This window comes from Primulina tabacum, chromosome 15 (assembly GCF_025594145.1).
Source record: "Primulina tabacum isolate GXHZ01 chromosome 15, ASM2559414v2, whole genome shotgun sequence".
Taxonomy (NCBI): Eukaryota; Viridiplantae; Streptophyta; class Magnoliopsida; order Lamiales; family Gesneriaceae; genus Primulina; species Primulina tabacum.
In genome coordinates, this window is record NC_134564.1 from 36,997,496 (window position 1) to 37,021,852 (window position 24,357).

General features: G+C 35.0%; 3 protein-coding genes across 5 annotated transcripts; all 3 read left to right on the plus strand.

The window, feature by feature from the left end:
- Positions 1-821: 821 nt before the first annotated feature.
- On the plus strand, positions 822-4,215 carry LOC142527451 (uncharacterized). Its single transcript, XM_075632261.1, has 7 exons — positions 822-1,020; positions 1,224-1,308; positions 1,762-1,880; positions 2,726-2,859; positions 3,298-3,445; positions 3,523-3,682; positions 3,770-4,215. The coding sequence occupies exons 2-7, from the start codon at positions 1,296-1,298 to the stop codon at positions 3,859-3,861; spliced, it is 666 nt and encodes a 221-aa protein (XP_075488376.1). The 5' UTR covers positions 822-1,020; positions 1,224-1,295; the 3' UTR covers positions 3,862-4,215.
- A 632-nt stretch (positions 4,216-4,847) lies between these two features.
- Positions 4,848-14,853, plus strand: LOC142527450 (anaphase-promoting complex subunit 4). The gene is made up of 19 exons (XM_075632260.1): positions 4,848-5,102; positions 5,182-5,293; positions 5,429-5,520; positions 5,689-5,772; positions 6,439-6,678; positions 6,770-6,856; positions 8,029-8,180; positions 8,964-9,124; positions 9,215-9,315; positions 9,398-9,472; positions 9,624-9,803; positions 10,495-10,577; positions 10,681-10,770; positions 11,049-11,153; positions 11,424-11,559; positions 12,764-12,991; positions 13,061-13,213; positions 13,526-13,607; positions 14,029-14,853. Exons 1-19 carry the CDS (start codon positions 5,034-5,036, stop codon positions 14,121-14,123), a joined length of 2,325 nt encoding a protein of 774 aa, XP_075488375.1. The 5' UTR covers positions 4,848-5,033; the 3' UTR covers positions 14,124-14,853.
- A 1,215-nt stretch (positions 14,854-16,068) lies between these two features.
- LOC142526316 (B3 domain-containing protein Os07g0563300) lies at positions 16,069-23,650 on the plus strand. 3 transcript variants are annotated; one of them, XM_075630615.1, is made up of 14 exons: positions 16,071-16,482; positions 17,307-17,388; positions 17,529-17,627; positions 18,083-18,401; positions 18,500-18,833; positions 19,032-19,128; positions 19,772-19,946; positions 20,037-20,116; positions 20,564-20,932; positions 21,326-21,378; positions 21,483-21,596; positions 22,019-22,089; positions 22,178-22,415; positions 22,479-23,650. In XM_075630615.1, the coding sequence occupies exons 1-14, from the start codon at positions 16,361-16,363 to the stop codon at positions 22,912-22,914; spliced, it is 2,589 nt and encodes an 862-aa protein (XP_075486730.1). In that variant the 5' UTR covers positions 16,071-16,360; the 3' UTR covers positions 22,915-23,650. The 3 variants fall into 3 exon arrangements, with proteins under 3 accessions (XP_075486731.1, XP_075486730.1, XP_075486729.1); XM_075630616.1 differs by lacking the exon at positions 22,479-23,650 and having other exon boundaries at positions 16,069-16,482; positions 21,312-21,378; positions 22,178-22,406; XM_075630614.1 differs by having other exon boundaries at positions 22,178-23,650.
- Positions 23,651-24,357: the final 707 nt, after the last annotated feature.

The following is a 24,357-nucleotide window of genomic DNA, read 5'->3' on the forward strand; positions in this document are numbered from 1 at the left end:
CCAAATTTCATGCGGATTATCATCTGATGAGAAGCCTGTGATACTATATGAAGATAATGCTGCATGTGTTGCTCAAATGAAAGAAGGATACATAAAAAGCGACAGAACTAAACATATTCCTCCTAAGTTCTTCGCATTCACCAAGGAGCTTGAGAAGAATAGATGTATTGATGTTCGTCACATTCAATCAAGTGAAAATTCATCAGATCTCTTCACAAAGGCGCTTCCTACGTCAATATTCAGAAAGCATATATATAATATTGGGATGCGCAATCTACGAAATTTGTGAAGAATTGTTCGTGTCAACATGAGGGGGAGTTTACGTGACTGCACTCTTTTTCCCTTACTATGGTTTTTATCCCAATGGGTTTTTCCTCGTAAGGTTTTTAACGAGGCAGTATAAAAACACGTAATGAAGACAATCATTATGATCATCATCACAAGGGGGAGTGTTGAAAAATATATTTAAAATGTGAGTATTGAATATTTGAATGTTGAATATTTGAATGTTGAAAATAAGAGTTGTAAATATTGAAAATTAGTGTGTGATGATGTAGGTAATGATGTATTTTATTTTTGGATTATTTGTAAAGATTTCCTATAAATAGATCTCTCATTTGTGAAGAAAATCACAATTGAGTAAAGAGAAAAATATTATAAAGTGTGTAGTTTGGTAAATTTTGAGAGTTTGAGATTTTTACTTTTTACCATAAATTTTTACTTTTTCACAACAAATAGGCTCAAAGAGGTTAAACACGGCAAAATTTGCTGGACAAGGTGTGTATTTGGTTTTTGGTAACTGCTTATATATATGAGAAAATAGCGAAAACAGGCAATTGCCCTAAATCCCTGATCTCTCTCTCTCTCTATCTGGTCTCTCTGTGGACTGTTCCTCTCCCCTCACCCTCCCGCTCTCGCGCTTCGTCTTTTCGCCGTACTGGCATCTATTATTTTAATTTGATTTCTTCTCATTCGATCAGTAAATTACTTGAAGAAATCAAGGATCGGTTATCCTGAAAGGTGAGATCTTCGTTTCAAGAAACCGTAATTTATTAGAAGCGAAGCGATTATTACTTTTCTTCGATTATGTTTCTTGAACTTTTGAGTTTGAATACGGGTTTCTCTCGGTTTTTGTGCGTTTTTGCTCCTACAATTGTAATCGATTGATATGTAATTATGAACTCCGGGCCTCCTCTGATTTATTGCAATGGCTAATTTGACAGTTATTTCCCTTTTTAACAAACGGACTGTCGATATCTGAAGTTATCCACTCGGTGTAGAAGAATCAGACCTTGATGGAGGACTGGGGTAATTTAAGTCGACTCTTATCTGAATGTTCGAAGTTTTTTGGGCCGTTATTTTTCTTGATTATTCCCTAAATTTTCATCTGTGCTTTTTCCTCCCTGAACGCCCCCTCCCACAGAAATTATTTAGGGTGTTTTTATTTAAAATTGGCTTTGGATATCTTTTCCCTAAAATATGTGTAGACAGTAACTTTACATAATCGGAGCTTATTGCATAGATGTTCTGATCTATAATGGCTAAATATACTAGAATTTTTCTACTTCTTTATCTTGCAACTGTAGCAAAATATGTGCATTAGAAAAATGCAAGTATAAGTGCTTATTTGATCAGCTAACTATAAATATATGAGGTCTTAACTCCTTTTTTTTCCACGAATGGCTTTCTGCTGTGACAATATAAGATTTAATCTCATTAGTTTTGTTCAAATCAATATGATTGACGATTTTCATCTTTCAGAAGATGAGAATGTTCCAAATCTTCTCAAAAAGGAGCAGCTGAAGAATAACTGGGACGATGAAGATTTGGAAGATGATGACGTGAAGGACTCTTGGGAAGATGATGATAAGCCTGATGTGGTATATATAACTTTTTAATGTGATACGATTCTTAACAATTTTTAAATGTCGATGAAAAGTGAACATATTATGTTGTCTTTCGCTCAATTCATGGTTTGCTATCTGATACTTGTATATTCATTTTTTTATGAGTGGAAGTATGCATTGTGGAATTACTCTTCTGCCATCATCATTGAAGGGCAAGGTCGTGCGACTTGTACTTCTCTATGTAAAAGATGTAAAACATTGTTGGTAAAAATTAGTCATATCATGACACTTGCTTTAGTAAAAAGTTGTTAAGGTTTGGTTAGATTTCCTCCTTTTCGGTAAGAACTTTACGAGGAATGTTTTGTTTAAATGCAATGGAATAATGTGAAAAGGAAACTTTGTTAATTCCTGTCTTCGGGGAGTGTTTAATATGCAATGGATTATGGAACAATACTAAAAGTGCACTTTTTTACTTCCTGTCATTTCGTATGTTCTGATCTTGTTTCAAAGATAACATCTCTCGATGCCAACCAGTGACTTCAGATACTTCATTTAGGTATACTTTTTTATGGCATTTTACTTTGATTTATGATTGTCAAATTGATCGGTCTCTCAACGTGTTTCTGCCCAATGTCAAAGATGTGCTCTGTCTCCTGTTGTATTTGCTTGATTAGAAACTTTATTTCTGTTGGATATAACATTCGTGGGGTCATTTTTTTATATAATGTCACATATATTTTTACTTTGTTGTAAATCATTTGAGAGGATACTTAAGAATGTAAAGTTCTCATGGTATTCAATGATGTTGGGCTATTTTAGTGCATGTTTGATGTATTGACCCATTGAATTGGATTCCCTTTCGCTGAACGATTTTTCAGGCACCTAAAGCTGAGCCTACTCCTGAAAAGGTTCCTAAGAAGGCTGTGGCGAAGTTGGATGAAAAGAAAGGGAAAGTCGTTGAAATCGCAAAGGAATCCTTAGATCCTATAGAAGAAAAATTTCGCCAGCAGAGGTATGATTTTTCATGTTCAGTATTGCAAGATGCCATCCTTTATAAAATCATCATCATTTGTAAGTTTTTTATTAACTAATGTCGACATTGGGGTGCAGCAAATTAAGCAGAACAGTTATCTTATTGTTTCTGTTTCATTACATGTTACTCTAGTTCAATTGCCTGTCAGGCTCAGTCAATGCCATTTCTTTTCATTTCTACTCAGTTGGAGCTTGGGTTGTTAACATGCCTGACCTTCAATTGATTTGTCCACTTTGAATCAGGAGGTCACCCCTGAAGATTTTCATAATCTGGTGCATATATCATTTGTCACAGTTATATGTCATTCATTTAATTAATGCTTGTTTCCTTTACTATTGGAATCAAAGGCATTGATATAGTTTGCAGTAACCTTTGTAAAATTTCTATGATTAAAAATGGATGTTAAGGTTTTCACAGACTTGTTGAAGAAGCTGATTACAAGTCCACAGCAGAGTTATTTGCCAAAAAGGGTGATGAGAAAACACTTGAGAATTTTATCCCCAAAAGCGAAAGTGACTTCTCAGAATATGCAGAACTGATATCTCATACACTTCGTCCATACGAGGTTTGTGATGTTTGCTTCATCACTTTTCATTGATTTGCTATTTCAGAATTATAATCGTGTATTTTCTCATACATCAGAAAAGTTATCATTATATCGGATTGCTTAAAGCTGTGATGAGATTGTCGATGACATCTTTGAAAGGCGCAGATGCCAAGGATGTTGCGTCTTCGGTTACAGCAATCGCAAATGAAAAAATTAAAGCAGAAAAAGAAGCTAATGCCGGCAAAAAGAAGACAGGTATATCAAATTTCTATAGTTTGATTCTAATATTATCGTGATCTATAATCTGATCGTCTCTTTTAACAAGTATTCTCTTGTTTATAGCTGGGAAGAAGAAACAGCTGCATGTTGGCAAAACAGATGATGAGGTGGTTGTTGATGGTTATGATGAGTACGATGACTACGATTTTATGTGAGTAGGCTGTTATTCCCCATACAGGAATCCGGGTAAAAACATTTCCATTACGAAAGGTGTCAGGCAAACACATAGATGATTCCGCAGTCGACGGCTGTCCTAATTCAGGAATGTTTCGAGTGTGTTGAACATTTTTCCTTTCTTGATGCACTAATAAGCATGTTTAGCATTTGTCTGGTTGGAGATTCACATTAATTTTTCTTTTTTGGGTTTTTGGCTCATCGAATACCAAAGATTGATTTTTGCTTGATCTTCGATTTTTTTGGTACCAAAGAGTGTCGAGTGTCTTGGCCAGATCCCTGTTTTTTCTTGCAACCAGAGAAATGTTGAGGTCCTTTGGTGATGTTTTTTTTAAGTACTGTCTTTATTTTGGAGCACGGATCACCTACTGCATTCGACGATACAATTATTACCTGTTTTTACACAAATATATAAAACAGAATACTCCGCATTCCACAATCATAACCATCTTTTGGGTGGGCATTTATTTATAGACAGTGAATTTTTTAAAAATTTGTTCAGAAGTAAAAACGATTGTTATATTTTCGGGTGAAAATAATATTTAGAAGCAGAAGTTCTAAGAAGCAATATTTTTAGCTTTTTAGTCTCTTTAGAAAGTCTGATAAATTAATATTTTGTAGCAATTGTTTTTCACACAATTATCTTTTCTACAGAGTTTCTCTGTCGAAATGAAAAATATATTTATCTTTTTAATCCAAATTTTTTATATAAAATATTAATAATGGGCTTTAATAGATGAGTGTGGAAAGGCCCATCTCATTTCTTCTTATGGGCGTCGGCCCAACTGTTCCCTAAGCCCGGAAATTGAACCACTATTAAACCCTTTTAGTTTCTGACATTTCATTTTTCAAATCATAGGATGCAAATTACTACAAACTTTTGTACAAATATATAATATAACAATACAAATAAATTGATTCAAATAAATTTTATTTTGATTATAAAAAATTAGCACTTACTAATTACGTAATATGTCTTAAATCTAAAAAATATTTTAACAATTAAATATTAAAATTAAACTTGCAAAATTTTCTTGACATTTGAACATTGGCATTGCTCCGGCGGCACTGAGTTAAAATCCGAAAAAGCCCGCCTCTCTAACCGGTGAACTTTCCTCTCTCAAGACTCGCAAGTTTACTTCACAATTTCTTTATGGAGAGCGTCGAATCGCATGGCGCGGTTCCGTTTCAGCTACAATACGACAAACCCATAGCTTCTCAGGTAATCTTGCTCGCATAAAATTCAAACGAGGTCCTATGTTGTGTTTCTGTCATAATTTGTGTTTTGGGTAATTGAGCAGATTAAGATTGCAGAATGGAATCCAGAAAAGGATTTGCTGGCATTGGTCACGGAAGACTCGAAGCTTCTTCTTCATCGCTTCAATTGGCAGAGGCTTTGGATCACCTCCACCGGTCTGTATTCAGCAATAACCTTTTCTTTTACCGTTATAAAACTGGACATGTTGTATTATAAGCTTAAAGTTACTTATTGGTGAATTTGATTTTATCACTGTATGCTAATTTTGACTTTTGGAACGTTTTATTTAGGGAAATGCATAACATCCATATGTTGGCGTCCAGATGGTAAAGCAATTGCAGTGGGACTCGAGGATGGAGCTGTTTCAATTCACGATGTGGAAGTGAGTTCTTTTTTTTATTTTAAGCATGTATTTTTTTATTTCTTTTAAAGTCGTTTTTTTTTTCAATTGGTCCCAAATGAAGCAACAACAATTTGCTTTCGACATTACTTTTGAAATTGAACCCATTGCATTTATCTCTAACTTTTGGTTGTATTTTATGCAAATTAGAATGGCAAACTTCTGAGAAGTATGAAGTTCCACAGTGTTTCTGTCGTCTGCCTCAGCTGGGAGGAAGACAGGAAAAAGGTCGCGGTAAAACTCTTCCAACTGTGTTAATTTCTAACACGTGCTTTAATCATTTACCTTTGTATTTTATTCCTATTATTATTTAGATAAGATGCAAAAGCTTGCATTTTCAGTCATGTTGGACACCGTCTCTTGGTTTAGAATTCACTTGGTATATTGCCTTTTGAACCAATAAGCTGAAGAAACTGGCAAACGAAGGTCATTGATTTGTTTGTAAATTTATGTTCATTGTTTGGCTGAGATTATGCTTAGATTGATTAGCTGCTGGTCTCAATTAAATTCGTAGAAACTTCTAATTGCATCTGACTTCCCCATGCATTTTCAACATTAAACTCTAAATCTAGTTAGAATCAATTTGATGGAAGTCCAAATTTATCTAATGTCATGCTTTGATATGTCTGACGGGCGTCTTATCTCCCCGTACTTTCTATCGCTCTTGGTCCAGAGAGTGGTCCTTAGTCCCTTTATTGTTTCATCAATCAATGGAATAAAGTATGATGATAATGTTCTGTTACATTAGTGCAAACTATAAAACCTGAACAATATTTTTCTTTTACCTGAAGAACTTCTTGATGATGTCTTATTTAAAGTGTGCTCAGCCATTTTACATGGACTTTAGGAAATCCTTTGCTCCTTTTAACTTCTCATTTTCCCTCTTCTATTGGAATTTAGGAGGGAAATCATAATGTATTGACTTATGAGGACAGGACTGCTCGGTTTTTTCCTCATGCTCCAAGATCTCCTCATATACCTGGTCTTGTACCTGGAGATAGTGGTTTCATGGATGAAAGTGAGGATTCATTCCGGGAACTGTTTGATTCTTTCCATCAACAATTTAGCATCTTATGCAGTGGGGATAAAGATGGCAATATTTGCTTTAGTATTTTTGGCATTTTCCTTGTAGGAAGAATTGTGAGTTGATCCTGATTATCTTTGACTTTATCTTTCAATACCTCTAGCACGTCTATATGTTTCCCATGCAACCTTCCTTTTAATATGCCAGAACATACACAATCTTGCTTTTCACAGTCCTTTGGCGGGAATTGGGAACAACATTACGTACCAACTTTTGAATGCTTCTATTTGTAAGGTAAGTCATTTTTGTATTCAAGTGTTGTTATTTTAGTTTATCTTAAGCAGAGATGTTCTGATCTGAGTAATTGGTACAACTATCCAGTTTAAACTTGTTATATTTTCTTTATGTATATTAGTGCTCAATCACACATTGTGTGCAGGATATTTCTTGTTTGTGTAAAGAGAGAGATTTTATGCATAGTTAGTCTTTATGTACTTAGGGATCTTTTAATTGTAAAAGGTAGCATTTTGTTCGGCTTTCAATCCAATTCAACTCAAAGTTTTAAGAAAAATTGGAAGTTGATGTGATATCTTGTAAGAAATCTAGCAAATAAATGTGCTTATTATATTTTGAATAATGGTTTTGAAATATGAAATGTTGTGCATTGTAAAAATTTTGAATAAAAAAAGGAGGGTCGAGTCCAAACAATTGTTGAACTCTAGAGTTCAATGCCAGAGCCCCAACCAAACAGGGCCAAACTAATTTTGGGGAAACATAAAGTAGGGGCATTTTAGTTATTTCTTAACTTAGTTAAGGGTACACATGGGCATATTAGAGAAACCGAAATTTGGTTTACTACTTTGGGATCCATGCTATTTTCTCAAGGTCTTTTTGTGCCTTCTATTTTAAAGTTATGTTCAACTCGAAGTCATTCAGAGCTGTGTATGTATCAGAATTGCTAAATCTATGTGATAGGTGAAGAGGAAGCATTAAGAAGCTTCTTCTAGAAGGCCAAGGATTTGCAAGTCGGATTATGAAAACATTAATTAAAAAATATATGTGTGTGTGTGTGTGTGTTATTGCATTGGGGGTGGTTTTTTTCCCTTTGGTTTAATGAGGATTTAGATCCACGCCTACACCGCTAGGCCTACGGGTGGTGGTGTTTATCAAACAGTTATATGATTGCATGGTCTAGCAAAGGGATGAATACTTTGCAAATGGGGTTTGGCCTTCACATTCCATGTTATTGAACCCTATCAATGCAGACGAATCTTCTAATTTTCCTTATGTTTTTCTCTCAGATGTAATACTTGTGTTCTTAATCTATCTTACTTCTCATTGCATTTAAATAAATTATGCAAAGCTATCAATTCAGACTGGTAGCTTCTGTTCACTCAGTCTATGGTGATTTCTGTGCTGAAATAGTGCTTTTGGGGAATCTCATATTGTGATTTGCTTCTTGTCAGGTGTCATTATCCAATGATCTTTGTCGTATTATCATCTTGTGCTCAGGTGTACTTATGGGAACTGACAGAAAAGCAATAGACGTTCAAATGTCTCAAAGTGAGCTACCTGGTTTTCATTGCTTAGTCCTTGACAGTGCAATTTTTTCTGAAAGGTATTAGTGTATTCTGAAAGCAGCTATAATTATCTTTGTGTCTATGTCCGTGTGGCCAGATTTTATCAGTATGTCTTTTCACTTTAAAGAAGTGGACCGTGGCTTAGGGAACTTTCCATTCAGTTCAATTATTTGGAAAAAAAACCTAAGAATAGAATCGCACGCTTTGCTCTGAACATTGGTAATTCATGCTGCTTTTGGGTCCAATTTTTGATGGACTGCAGGCATACTGTCCATTCAGTCTATGGACAATAGAACCTTTTCACTTTTTTTTTTTGAAAAAATCATTATCGTCGTTTATCAATCTTGGGGGTATCCATGAGATCCTTATTATGCTTCCGCTGTTCCCATCCGGGTTTAAATTTCTCATGATGAAGCATAAGGAAATCATAATTCATATGTAAGGTGCTTGATTGTTGTTCATGTATTATATACTGTCTGCTCATGAATTCCCGTGCAAGATAAGTTCTCTCGATACCCGAGTCTTTTATTTTCTAGTAACACTTTTCAAATTGTTTCGCGTTGTTAGCGCTGGGGATGCACAAGTTTTAGAAATGACAATTTTGATTGTGGTTCTATCTTTATTTTGCACTTCCACTTGTAATTTATTCCTCATTAATAAGAGGATAACTTGCAAGCCCTTTTCATCAGCTACTTTTTTGGCTGTCTCTTCCTGATCCAGGGGTTGACATATGTATTATCAAGTTTAATGATTATTATTATTTCACTTTTTATAAGTTCATCTGATTATGATTGCACTGCAATATTCTCAATCAATGACAGGAAAAATGAGCTCCACCAGGTGGCTCAGCAAGCTTCTAATGTGGAGCATCTTATTGAAGTCATCCGAACATCACTTTCCGTCATGACTAAACAGTGGGCCGATGCTATGCACACTTATCGTGAAAAATTCAGTGGTCTATCATCCTTGATTATTGACAATGGTAAACGTTAAAATAAATGTGAAATAATTCAGGATTTCTGATTTTTCTTGTCTGGTTCATGTTCAAATATTTATATAAACAAAAGTGTAGGACTTGACTCCACTCCTCAAGAAGAGTTTCTAAGCTTGCTAGGTGGTGCGAGGACAAGTCCAGCGGTTCATCAATTTTTAGTAAATTCCCTTGGTGAAATGGTATATTCGCTTATATCAAGTGTTTCACGTTGTAATGGTGATCGTGAATTTTATGTACATTCTCTTGTATTGTTTTTCATAGGGGCTCAAACGGGTTGCGAAGGTAGTTTCTGGTGCTGGGAAAGAGATTCAAACAGTCGTGCTTGATCATCTACAGGTGTGGCATCCTAAGAGTAACAACTTATAGGGCACTTGAGAAAGACCTTGTCTTTGAATATTCTTTGGCAGAAAGTTCTTCGTTACAGTTAATTTATTTCTTAACTAACTTATTTTATTCAAACCTAAACTTCTAAAGCTCTGATTCTCAGCCTGCTGCAGATATTATTGGGTTTCGAATAGGAGAATTAAGAGGGTTATCAAAATGGCGTGCACGTTATCAAGGTATTGGCTTAGATGAGAACTTAATTGATAATGCAATGGAGAAGGCTGGAATGTTGCTTGTACAAGTTGAGAGGTTCGTAAGAGTTCTATCATCTGTAGTGCAGCAGGTATGTGCCATCCTAGCTACTGTAAGGCAGTGTAAACTGTCTCTTCCCTTTTCCTTAGTTGGAGATTGTTTGGTGGTACGATTATGTTATTTTTCCATGTTTTTGGTTGTTGCTTATGTGCAGTATATGCTTATGCATGAACATGAGTATATGATAAGACAGACGCAGAGAACCCTCGAAAGTCACACACACCGAGACACCACTTGAAAGAATATTCCAAATGTAGGATCAACACCTTTCATGGCTATGGTTTTCAGGAATATTGATTTACAGTTGATATAGTGATGTTTCTTTTGATTAGCCAATAAATAATAAAAAGGAGGCACAGTACTTTGCTCCAAGTATGGTGTCAAGACTTTTCATATAAACTATGTTACTTGTTAATTTTTCTGTATAAGTTATTTTAGACGTCAGACATCTCTATGTTGAATGTGATCCTGCAACACGAAGTTGATTTTGTTTTAAAATATTATGATCATCTGCATTTGCAAGCTTTTTTCCAAGTAGGGAAACTTAAATGGAGGCCTTGTTGTCTGCAAGCCAAATTTAAGCCACACACATATTGTTGTTTGGGTGAATCTTTGTTGCATAATATGATATAGGCTTGTCATACTTTTGCTGCAAAAAAGAAAATCCTTTCCTGTTCAATGTTTCAGGTCCTTTACAGTTTTGACAATAGTCTTTGGTTTAGTTTTCAAATTTTTTCAGTTGGCTCCTGAAGTCTGTAAAGATTTTAATGTCTGAACCAAGCGACCAACTTCTGCCCTTCAGTAGGTCTGTAATCTGTTTATCGTTTTTTTTTTGTTTTAGATTTTCTGCTTTATGCTTAAATTTTTAGTTTTCCCCTGACTCAGGGGGTCCATTCCTTTTTTTTCAGTGAACTTATCATAATTTTCCTGAAGTTTCTATATGACCGAGATCCTGTTGGTCAATTGCTGGAGTTTGATCACAATATTGAAGTTGACTTGTAAGTCCTGCTTTTGACAAATTAAACTCTGAATAGTTTTAGACTATAATTGTTAACAGTTCTATAACATTCATTCAATTCTGAAACATCAGTTTCAGATTTCTCTGCTTAGTGATTCTCCATTTACACATCGCAAGTGTTCAATAACTTGAAACACTAGGAAATTCTCGCAAAGCAAGCTCCATCATTTTCAGGCCGTGCAAATTTTTTATGCATTTGCTGTTGACACTTGAACTGGTGCATTGTTTTGACTTCTTACATTTTTTTCTTTTTAACAGGGAAAGACAGTTACGAGTTAGAGAATTGACTCTTTTTGGGGGTTTCTTCGATTCTGAATACCTCAACAGAACATTAGCAAGTGGATTTCAACAGATGGAATATTGGTATACCTTTTATCATTATTACGTTTATTATTTGTATCCTCACGATGCTGATGAACTTGAGATAGATTTTCTGAGCTTATGGAAAGCAGAATATGGACTTAACCTTTGCAGGAAATATATTGATACGTTTTTAGGCCAGGCATCTTCTTCCCCTTCACCCGATTTCTTTTATAACAGAGGAAAAGCATAATTAAATGAGGCTAAGTTAAAACTAATTTTGCCATGCTTGTTTGCCATGACTTTTCTTGTGTAATTGGGTCATGATTGTAGTTTCAAGGAGGCTTTGGAGATGCCATTAGCCACGGTTTCCAAAAGAATACTTTGTAAAGACATGTTGCCGCTTTTCCCTATTGAATCTTCAACAAGCTTGAAGTCCTGTATTCCGGCATCAGTCTCATATTTTCAGGTAGCTGTTATTCCTAAATCTTGCCAAACATATTTTTGAGTCTGATTTCTCTCCGTGCTGAAACTGTTTCAGGTTAATTTATTTCTCTATGTAAAATATACATAAAAGATTTCCTGTAACAGAGACTAGGATCGTTGATGAACTCAAAGCATCATTTAAGTTCACATTGAACAATTTGAATAATCTAGTATCCCTCGGCATGTGGTGTGTGGATACACATTGAATTTTAGGATAAATTTTAATATTAACTCTACTAAATTTTTATGTTGAATTTTAGTATAAAACTTAATATTAATTATGTTAATTTTTTTATGTAAAATATAATCGTGATGATATAAATTTGAGTTGATATTTTATTCATTTATTTTTGCAAGTAAGTTAATATTTTATTTTTGGGTGAATAAAACAATCAATTTATTTAATTGAATGTCATTCTTTTTTCATATATTCTAGCGTCCTTCGGCATGCGATGAATATATTCGCATTAAATATTTTGTTGTTAATTTTTTTTAAAAAAATTTTGAGTTTATGATTTTTTATGTTAGGAGTTATATAATCATGTAATTGTTTAAAAAAAATCTAGATGAGATAAATAAATATTTTATTAATTTTAAAAACTTGAAATGTGAATGAGATATGGTAGTTATAGCCTATAGGTGAACTAGTTTACTAAAATAGGTTTTATGATTTTTTCATTAAATAAAAATTTAAAACTTTTGTAATTTGAGAGGGATATTTTTTGTACTTAAAAAATTAGTACTGGAAAATTGAAAGAAGCAGCACTTAGTTCTGCATGAGTACTCAAAACTCATAAAATTTAGAAGATTAAGGCACATAATATTGCTTATTTATATAACTCGGAGTATGGAATAATCTAGCATATATGCTTCATAACATTTGAATGGAAAGAAACGGATGTTTCTACTGCTTGTAACTTGCAATCATCAGTTATTAAGCATTCACGAATAAAAGATCCTCAAACAGCTGCACTTTTTATGTTTCTTTCACTGCTCCTGATTGCACTGGCATTCGTTGCATTGTAAAAACAGTAGGTTCCGAAACATTGTGGACTCAGACAGGGGATTCCTAAGGTCGCATTTGTTGTATTATGTGCAAGCAATGTTGAAGAGTGATCATGTATGAGCTATCATGTGCAGAAACTATCTGAATTTAGCATTTACAAACTTTTCTTCTTATTTGGCAGGATAATTCACATGTGGTTATGAATCATCGAACTGTCCAAAGTCTTACTGATTATACATCTTTTATTATACCTGATGGGACTATTCCAAACATAAAAAATTGCATCGGCATATGTAGAGGGATCATGCAGGATTTAGACAATATAAAAGATCTTCATCATACTTCACTTGAAGCTGCATTATTACGAGCTCCTGATGGATATGACTGTGCAGATATATCTCTGTATAGAGTAAGTACAAGAATGTTCTTGTCATTTACTCTAATTGGTCTGCTCATTTCTCACTTATTCTATAATCAGGAAGCACAACTTGTCTTGTTGCTGAATGAAGTAACTTCCACTTCCGAGAGCTCAGGAAATGCTCATATGATGATCATACCAGCAGCAGGCCTTCCATTTGTGCGGATTTCAAGGTCCTCTTCTCTCAAATCTTGGAATTTTCAGGAACTTCAGGTATACTTTTCTTGCAACTTCATGGTAATTTTGTGATAGTTGTAGACAGAAATTTATGCTGATGCAATGGTTGATGAATTCTTAACTATTTCTACAAAGATCCCATCTTTTATGACCAAGGTATATAAAAGTTCTCCACGACGAATGTTTTATATTTAGTTTCTCTATTGTTACATTCTTAATTCAACCACATCCTTTCTACAAATCATGTATTTATTTTATGCTTATATTGAAAAAGTATTCTAGTTGCATTTTTTGTTATTCCTTTCTGAAAAGGTAACATAGACATGTGCCTTGCGTATCTTATGCTAGGACTCTGTCATAGACCTGCAATTGGAAAATGAAAAGGTTCGAGAAATTCCTCATTCTGTGGTTGCTCCACTTGCTGTTAGTGGTGAGTGTCTTCTAAAACTGCACTTTATCTGGTATATTTTGCATGTTTTTATACACACTGAAAACGTGTTCAGTAAAAATTTTACCTGGATGGATAATTCTGTTTACGATTCATCTAGATTTTCGTTTTTATTGCCCACCATAATGTGTGTGTCAAAATGTTTCGTAGGTTTTAGCATTTTTTCGTATAAATTGTTCAATTTTACAGGTGCATGATATCCTGCACTCAAGCTTTTTTCTCTTAACAATAATAATAAATTCAGTCGGTTCATTTCTCTCTGAAGACAGAGATATTGCTTTCAATAAACATATGATCCATTTGATGAATTATTAACAGACTTTCTAGTTCATTTCATAGAATCTATTAATAGTAGTTGAAGAATGTTCCTAGTAGTGATATTTAGTGCAATTTAACATTTCAGCATCAAGAGGCGTGGCATGTGTTTTTGCGGCAAAAAAACGTGCCTTGGTGTATATTCTAGAGGAAGATGAAGATGAAGCTACAGATACAGAGTAACTGTTGAATCCTTTCATGTTTCAGTTCAGCTGGTGACATGTGGGGTCTGAGCTACCTGTGCCTTCTATTAGAGTGTGTTCGTTCTTAGGATTTTACTCTATATTTTGTGCTTTATTTATGGTGGTTAAGCTCACTGAGGCCTTGAGCTCCTGGATGATGCTTGGTGAGTCTCCAAATCTGCAAAATCCTTATATATTAAGTTATACATTTTATTGTTTCATGTTCTAGACGTCTAGCAATTCTTTAAGCTGGCCATTGATATTAGCTAGAGAAGAGAGGAGATATTGAATTCAGGTCTCAGCCTGTGAAATAGAATTTGAACTTCAGTGAAATATATCCCACCACGGACCACCTAGATTCAGTATTTGAGCACCAAGCAGGTACTGTCAAAATGCTGTGGATAAATGGCACAACCATGAAGAAAGAGCAGCAACGGCGTCCAAACATATGCTTTTTAACGATCGTAGAATGAATATTGTACATTTTGAATCTCCCCCACTCACATTGTTTGGTGGGACTTTTTATTTTTTATGTCGCGACTCACCCGTCTCGAGTGATTCAGTTCATTAATTTCTTTTTTTGGCTTTTGTGTCAATGATGATCCTACATTCCAATTGAGTGACGTCTATCTTTTACTATTTGAGTGCACAAGTTAGAAAACATGCATGATATACGGAGAGAGACGAGCACCGAAGTTAATTGTGATGAAACAGGTTTTTCCCCAACCGTATTTACTACATCAGATTATCTTAGTACTCAAGTTTTGTGTTATATCTATCCATCGTGCTTATTTCTGTGTTCATCACTAAGTTGTCATTCATTTATCGGATGTAATGAATCATATCCAAATTGTACTTTAATAAATTGGTGACACATCATTTGTGGACACCATGAGTGAAAAAAACCAATCTAGTTTGACAACAAAAAAAAAAAACCAAGTTTGAGTTAGGGTTTTTGCATTTGGGTCAGATCGGATTGAACTCAATATCTCACCTAAAAAAATAATAGAGTTCGGATATATCTAGATTAACTTGAAATTTCAACTTTTTTAAAAAATTATATATAATTATAAATATTGTTTGGGAAAAAAAATTGTATATTTATGTTTTAAAATTTCATCGTTTAATATTTATTTTTGTATTTTTTATTTTTGAAAACAATTGTTTATTTAATTTATATTTTCTACAATTAGAATATTAAATTTAAATCATATATAAGACATGTTTTTTTAGACACTGTATAACAGAAAAAGTTTAGTTCGAACTATGAATATTACTTGGACTAGTAGGATCAGTATTTATTGCATTTCAATGTTTATAATTTAAAGAGTTGTATAATTAATATCTGAGAACAAAATTAGAACCATTATGTAAGAAGAGGGAAGTTAGTTTTAAAAGTTTTATACTCCTTCCGTCTCGTCCCAATTATGTAAGCCCCTTAAAATAAAAAAAAAAAAATGTTTGTGTAATTGATATTTTCAATTAATGTTGTAATATGTGTTAAAAAAAGAAACAAACAGATTTTGTTTGGTTGGATAAGGCAAAAACAAATAATATTTTTTAAGAAAAAAATTGATTGTCTTATAAATAATATTGTTTGGTTGTAAAATTTATTTTTCTAAATTAAGTAATTATTTTTAGAAGTCTGATTTTTTGGTTTTTAAGCTTCTATTTCTGTACATTTTAACATTTATTATCCAATTGTCAGAATAATTTCTGTTTTTTTTAAGGAAAAACTTTTAAAAACTTAATTTATTTTAATATTTTTGTAAGTTACAACTCGTCTGATTTAGTATAAAAAAATAAATAAATGGGAAACGCTTTTAGATTTGGCATGAATGAGAGCGACTGGCGTTAGTGCAGAAATAAAGGAGAAAAACGACGACGCCAGGTAGCATAAAGTAGAGGCCCCACTGTCTTTTTATATACATATAATTAATTAATTACGAATCATATGCTGCTCAATATTGTTGTTACATCACACTCAGTCACCCAAAATCCCTGTCTCCGGCTCTCTCTTCCCTGAGATGAATTTCCTATCCTTTCATGTTATCATTGCACTTCCTGTGTTTAGTTGATTCTAGGGTTTTGCATTTTTATTATTTTTTTAAATTTAATTCCTGGGCATGAATATTTAACGATGGCTTTGTCTCGGACTGCAAAAAAATTCATTCTTTTGGCTATTTTCTGGAGAAAATCCTTGAATGTCGTAGTTTCTGGTTAGGGCCTTTGTTCGCGATGTCGTCTTCTTTGTCGAAGAAGGTTTGCTTCAACTCAAACTGCAAAGAGGCGTCTGAGAAGTGGAGAAATGGTTGGCGTCGCCGCACCGGCGAGTACGCTCACCTATGCGATCGTTGCGCGTATGATTATTGGCTTTCCTTTTTTCTGACTTCTCAATTTCCTAGCTTCGGTTTAAATTTGAATTTTTGGTTTAATTTCATTGAGCATTTCTTTTTGTTGGTGGGGGAACCGGGGTGGTGTTTGACTAGTTATTTTTTTTCACTGTTTACGGAGGTTTTGGATTGGAGCTTGCAATGTAGTTAGCATTTTCTGGATTTTTTTGGTTTGTCGTAGCCAACTGCTTTCAAGTTGTCTTGGATTTGGATTGTGATGCTTGCTCGTCCATCCTTTTGGTTATAATTACACTTTACATGAGACATTTAAGAATTGGAAAGCGAGGATTGAGCTTGAGAAGGAGAAAATATCTCGAACTTTGGAACGGGCATTGTGGTCAATTGATTTGTTTGTTAAGTCTACATGGCTGTAGGATGGTTTAGAATCGAAGCTTCGAGTTTGGAAATGTGCATCTAATATTTAACCGTGCAGATTGCAAATTTCAGATATTGAATGTCTCAGTTTGGTGTCTGCATAGTTTATTTGGCATCAAAACATTTAGAATTAATTACTTTAGTTTTTGTGAACCTCATTGTGTACCCACTCTTATTGTTTGAAAGACTTTATTTGGAATATTCTGCTCTATTGCTAACAAATTAGGGTAACTTTGTTCAGTTTAAGCGTCCAGAATAAATTAATTGAAAACATAAGAGTTGCAGATTTTTCTGATTTTGATGATTCATCATCTGTTTGTGTGTAATCTGTCAATTACTTTTTTTTTTACTGATTTTCCAAATATTGGAACATCTGCTAGAAATTGAAATTTCGATGTTATTTAATTGAAATTTAGTTCTGCTTATGAGGAAGGAAAATTTTGTGAGGCTTTCCACTCAAGTACTTCTGGTTGGAGATGCTGTGAATCTTGTGGAAAGGTAAGGTAGCTTTAGACTTTACCAAGATTTTCTTAGAAATTTTTCATTTTCTGGTGTGTATAAATTGAAATTCTAGTTTTCTTTTTTCATATAAATTGCTGAGAATGTGTAAATAATTGAATGTCAAATCCTCATTGCAGCAAATACATTGTGGTTGTATAGTGTCATTCCATATGTTCGTACTCTTGGATGCTGGAGGGATAGAATGCCTAACATGTGCAAGGAAAAGTTTCGGTTTGGTAAGAGTGATGGTTCTTTCTTTAGTGTGTTTTATTTCTCAAGATAGAATTATGTGATTCTCCGATTTCAAGCCACCTTCCTAGTATTTTTTGCCATTTATTGATTGGAAGTGGAATGAATGTACAAAGCATTTTGCAGTTTGTACTTAATAAGTTAAGTGCAAAACATGGTGACTTCTAATGCAAACCAATTGCTCAGTCATATTTTGTCTATTTAGCTCGAGTTGTTACACTTTCATTGTTGAATTTTTATTATATCGATGAATGTTGCATGAATACCTTTAAAAAATTGAAAAACCCTGAACAATCATCAGTTATAGCGACCTTTATCAAAATCTGAAGTTTTGTTTAGTCACTGGAGGAATAACCCGTGCTTCACCAAACTAGGTTGTTCTCTTTCATTTCTTTTAGTTATTACGTTTGGGAACATAACTTTTCCTTTCCCATTTTTCCAGACTCCAAATCCGGCATGGCCGCCACCTTCACAATTCGAAAGAAGGAAGGATTTTTCGGTGAAAACATTTAGTTCCATAATTGGTTCGGGCCCAGTACCATGGAGAATCGCTCCCAGTTTGTTCAAGGAGTCTAATATCCAATCTGACACACAGCCAATAATGCCCTTCGAAATTGATGTATGTGGCATTGATTTATTTGGCACTTCTGAGAGATTGCCTGCTGCTTCGCCAGATGAAAAGCAAGAATTTTCTGATGAAAGATGTTTTAATGAAAAGTTGAGAGTTGGCCCAATTGACACGTTTCAGAATGGGCATTCTGGTAGTTATATTGGACCATGAGAACTTATCATTTTCTGCCACTTCCTAACTTTTCATGAAAATTTTCTGCCTCTCAGTTATATTTTTGTCTTACTGCAGCGCTTAATCCAAAAGAGCGTCCATTTCTCTCCATAAATAGTATCCAGCCAACAATATTTCCGAAAAATAATTCTTCAAATTTCAGTTTAACCAGCGCGTCTTCATCTAAAACTGAACTAGATGATACTGGACAGCTTTCTGCAACTTTTTCAACACCACAGGCCCTTTCAATTCCAGTGGGCAAGCAGGTTGGCAGTCACTATAGAATGGATTCATGTGATGAGACTCGGGTTCGTAATGGGAAGGTTCAGGGAGATGGCCGAGGCCGAAATCAGTTGCTTCCTCGGTATCGGCCCCAAATAACTGAGGAGGAGCTTCTAAAAATTTCAAGCTAGTATCCTATGGCGTGGAAGGGTTCATGTTATAGTTGTTTCCCAAGAATAATTATCACTAAATTCTTTGGTTCAGTTTCTCTGTATTGTGCTGCTACTTTATTGTGGCATACCCTGTGATGCTTGCTTAAAATCCATTTGAATATTATCTGGTAATTGTGCTTGGTATTTCACCGATATTTGCCTTAATTTATCTTTAGCTCAAAGTCAGTTATTACTCCATTGTTTGAGAAAACTTTAAGTGCTAGTGACGCTGGACGTATTGGCCGCCTAGTGCTGCCAAAAAAGTGTGCAGAGGTGAGTCCTTATGTCTTATGTAGGAACCATTCTGATCGATCTTACTTGTTGCTTCTGCTTTTTTGCTGTTTGCAGTTATATACACGTGTAAATATTTGAATTTACTTTGTGGTTTGGTTTCTGAGTTGAGATTGGCATTTGTTAGGGTGTCAAAAAAACTCAGTGAATTCCTCTGAAGAGGGTTATCAAGCTAACTGTTGGAGTGTAGGGACTTACATATTAGAAATTAGACATATGATGCAGATATCAGGAGTGTGCTTTCTTTTATATCGTTAAATTTGTGTTGTGAGGTTTCTGTTGACTGTCTGATTGGTATCATCCCAGCAACGTCATTGCGTAAAAAAGGAAGACACTTTACCGTGAGAGAAGAAATCTATCTTTCAATGCAGCTATTGGCTTTTCGTTTGTAATTTTTTTCCTGAAATTGTTGCACTGTAAACGGAAGCAAAGGACAAAAGACAATAAGAGTTTTTCATTTTAACGATCGTATGATAGCCAGTGGTATTTTTAGCTTGATCTGATGTGAGGTAATTGTGTTGCATCTCTCTTCACCTATTATAACTTTCAATTGATTTTGTGAACAATCTTTCCTAGTTTCAAATTTAGAGATCTGAAAAAAGGTGCTTCATTCATGGTGAGACAGGCCTATTTTCCACCAATTGCTCAGCCAGAAGGGTTACCTTTGGAAGTACTGGATGTGAAGGGAAAGGAATGGGTATTTCAGTTTCGATTCTGGCCAAATAATAATAGCAGAATGTATGTCCTGGAAGGAATCACTCCTTGTATACAATCTTTGAGACTGCAGGCTGGTGATGTAGGTAATTAATTAGCACACTGCGTCTTGCATTATGATCGAGCATATTCTTTTGTTGTTCATTTGCAAAATCACTCATCATATTTCTTGGCAGTAACATTTAGTAGGCTGAAGCCTGAAGGAAAGCTGGTCATGGGGGGCAGAAAGTCTTCAAGCGTTCCATCACCAGATCAGGTTTATCCTTCAATTGAACAAGTATAATGTCTTAAATAAATATTCCTGCCAAAATGTATTTCGCGCAAAATTTTAACATTGTCTCAAATAAAATAAATGTAATTCAACATAAATACATATGTATTACTATATTATTTATTTATTATTTTTTAAAAAGATACTTGGCTAGGATTTTGGGGTGCTACATATTACGACATGACAAAAATTGAAAACTCCTGGGTATCTTGTTGTATAAGTATGCTTCCTGCATTGCAAGCTGATTTATGTTTATTTATTATGAATGCTTGGATGAAGAAAAAACCATCTGCAATTTCATGTGTGAATGCACGACTTAATGTATTTTCATATGCAGTCATGCCAATTACATTGATTAAACATAAATATTTCCTATATATTTTTTATTGGACATCCATCATTATTGAGTTCAATTTTGCTTTCTGTTCAAAGGGAGATGGAGCTCTTATAAAAGGAAATAATGCTTTCATTCCGGAGAACTGTCAAGCTAAAAATAAATGTATGGAAGGGGTTTCAGTAAACTGTCACACGAAGGGTAAATCACCCAGTAGCTTCCAGCCCATCAGCCATGCTTCCAAGGCAGATACAGGAAGCACCAGTTCTGAAATACTCGAAGCCAAGCCTCTTAATAGCAGCAAGGGGAAGGGGAGCATTTTGGTCTCAAAGAGTAAGCGGCTTAGAATTGAGAAGGGAATAGATCTCAAGCTCAGTATGGATGAAGCTCAAGGATTGATGCGTCCACCTGCTAAAATTGCTCCATCAGTTTTTCTTGTAGAAGGATGTGAATTTGAAGAATTCGAGGTACCAATAGTCTTGTTTTGTAAAAGTTCCGTTGCTGCTTAGTCCATAGCTACCTGGTTGTTTGGTCTTGTGTAGTTCTTAAACTAATGATCTTTTAAATACTCGTGTTCTTAAAATTCAGGCGTAAACCCTCTGAAAATGGTCTTAGTGTGTCTGATTTTTAAAAACACGGGGTTGTAAAAAACCTTTTATTTAACAAATGGGGTTTAATGCTTTTTTGATAGTTCACATGGGTGATAGTTGCGATTTACCCGTTCCTTGTGAGATGACATAGTAGGATACAAGGAGGGTTAATGCTTGACTGGATTAGCAAGAGTGATAATCACACATAAAAGTTTTTTCGTTTGTTTCATTATTTTCTCCTCCAGCATCCTCATAGGATTCTCTCTTTAGGACACTATGCCAGTTATTGGGAGGCCAACTATACCGGCAACAGATCCTTTCGGGTGTGTCCTTTTTGTTGGTGTAAATCTCTCTCTCATGTGCATTTTCACGTGTGCACATTCATATCCAGAAGAATGTTAACATCGAATCCTTTGATTTTTCTCAGCGAAAAGATACAGTGGGTTCAATGTGAGGACTGTTTTAAGTGGCGTAAAGTTCCCGAAGATGCTCTTCTTCCTTCTGGATGGATCTGTTCAGAGAATGTATGGGACCTTGACAGGTATGGTGGACTTCCATTTCAATTCTGAACCCTGAATTTTCTGTTCGTATAGTACAATGATGTGTCAGTGTTTGCTAAAAAATTATTCATCTGTTCCTTTTTGTTGTAGACTGGTTAAGCTCTTCTAGTTTTTGTATTTGTTTACGTTTTTTTCAATTATTTTTGATGGTTGCTCTACTCCAGTACTATTTTATATGGTTACTCGGCACCAGTACCACAGTTTCTAAACCCGTCAATGCCCTAGTTTTTACTACCCAGCTCTCAATGGTATACAATTACATCAAACTAAGTTCAAGAAGTTTGCTTTGGACTTTTCAATCAATGTTTGTCTTGGAGCTTTTCAACTAATGTTTACCTGTCTTAGTGCTCCATTTTGAGTAGTTTACAGGTTCCTTTGTATCTTTCCATCTGTTATCCATCAGATCTCGATGTTCGGATGCTGAGGAATTAGCTATAGAAAAGCTGGAAGATATTTTGCCTGCCATCAACAATGGTTTTAACTTCTCTCTGAACTTTCCATCGTAGTAAATTTTCCTTCTGTAATTATTACATTTACCTATTGTTTTCTTGATGTCATCTAGTTTCTTCAAAGAGAAGGGAGATCACCACAATGGATTCAAATGTGTTTGTCACTCAGGAAAGACTTGATACCCTTGCTAATTTGGGCATCCAAGGAGACGATCATGGCATTTCAGCTTCACCGGACTCCAGGTCAAAGCACCCATGGTTTCCCAGTGAGAAAGGCTCTAAGCACAAACAATCATGCGATTGTGCCATCTGCAGTTCATTGAAACATCGTTTCCGAACTTTGATGGAGAGGTGTGTGAAGCATCAATTGGATGAAGTTGGTGAATCTGCATCCCAGAAGTTGCAGATGGAGAGGTGTGTGAAGCATCAATTGGATGAAGTCGGTGAATCTGCATCCCAGAAGTCGCAGCAGCTACAATTACCTGAACAAGTGCACAACGTTGACACATCCACAGTCATTGGAGCCGGAAATATTACCCTGACTCCACGAGAGGTGAGAAAGATAGCCTGTCTTGACTATCATAACAGGCGAAAGTCATCACCCTTGCTGTTGAAAGGTCAAATAGACCTTAATATTCAGCCGGAGCGAGAGGACGATTTTTCACCTGTTTCAGAGTCTGGAACACCGAAGCAGTTGCACCCACCCGCCACAGAGAAATTTTTCATGCAGCAGATGCCATCAGGCTCAGGCATTGGAAATTTAATCAGGACACGAATGACGCAAGATGGTATCGGTGGTGCAAATCTGATTAGTTGTTTAGCTGTGGATGGAGGTAATCAAGAAAACTGACCAGCTTTTACTCGGAGCTTCGTCTGAGCTATGTATATAAAAAGGCAGGATGGATTCTTGGCTTTTTTTGCATGACCTTTGGTGTAATTTCGAAGATAGCAATGCACATAATGTGGTAACTTATTTTTCAAGTCCCGAGTAATGGTTTAATGCGCTTCATTACATCTTGGACCAAAAGAAATGATGCCGTGTGATTGATTCATAAAGTTCCCTACTAATGTTCACCGCTGTCGGTTCCAATTCCACAAACATGTCTTCACTCTCACCCGTCGTGGAATCCACCACAACTGTGGAAATGGATAACGACCCATAATATGAAGGCGGATGAGTTTTGACAGTAATCAAATGCTCGGGCGGAAGCTCAGATGGGTCCGACGGAAACGTGCTGAGGCGATGATGAAGACGATGGTCTTGGTCGCATTGGTTATAAGATGCAAATAAGGAGTCTTCAACCACCATATCACCGGGATTTCATGAACGGGGAATATGGTAATACCCGATATAGCCAATGAAACAAATATTCCAGCTGAAATTATCAGAACTTTGATGGATAAAAGCGACATGATTATCGTCGATCCCATCTCAATATGAAGCTGTACTTACTCTCACTGTGTTACAAAATTTTTCGTGTTCATGAGAAAGTGAGAATTGTTAATAAACTAGAGAAGACAAGGAAAGATGAGTTGGTAACGAGTTTGACACAATCATACTAGTAACTACCTAAATTTCTTTGCAAGTGACGGAATTTGAACCCAATATTTTCAGTTAAATGTTTTGGAGTTTCATCTTTGTCATTACGACAAGAGATTCTTAGCTTGACTGACTTCTTCTTGATATACCACTTGCTTGACAAGGGGTAATCAAATTCAATTTAGTTGTATTGATTATGATTTCTCTATATTATTAATAAAGCAAGATGATTGAATAGTAATCAGCTTGAGTGAGTGAAGTTTTTTTTCTCTTTTTGTTGGGGTAGGCCGACTTATTATCAAAAAGTTTTTTGAGTTGTATTTTCAAGAAATTTCTACCTTTACATATTCTTATCAATGGGCTCAAGAAATTTTTTAGTGCGACTAATCATGTAGGTTGAGATCAATCTTGAGCTAGCTAGATATAATCCTTAATGATCATTTGTTTTTTTATATATAACTTAAAATACATTATTTGGTGATTAATTTAATCCCGAATTTAATTGCCTAAATAATTAATTGTAGGTATAATCCATCAGATACTAAACACATTTACATCTTAATTTGAAAAATTATTCTCATTCCACATCATAACTCCTCACACCTAGTAAATCCAAGCAAATCATGGTTGTTGACTGTCATTAGATTTTGTAATGATTTTGTTTCTCACTCTTAGGCTGAATTTGGTTCATGAGATTAGGTTGGTTTATAATTATTAAACCCATCTAATCAAGAGTTTGGTTCGATTTTTATT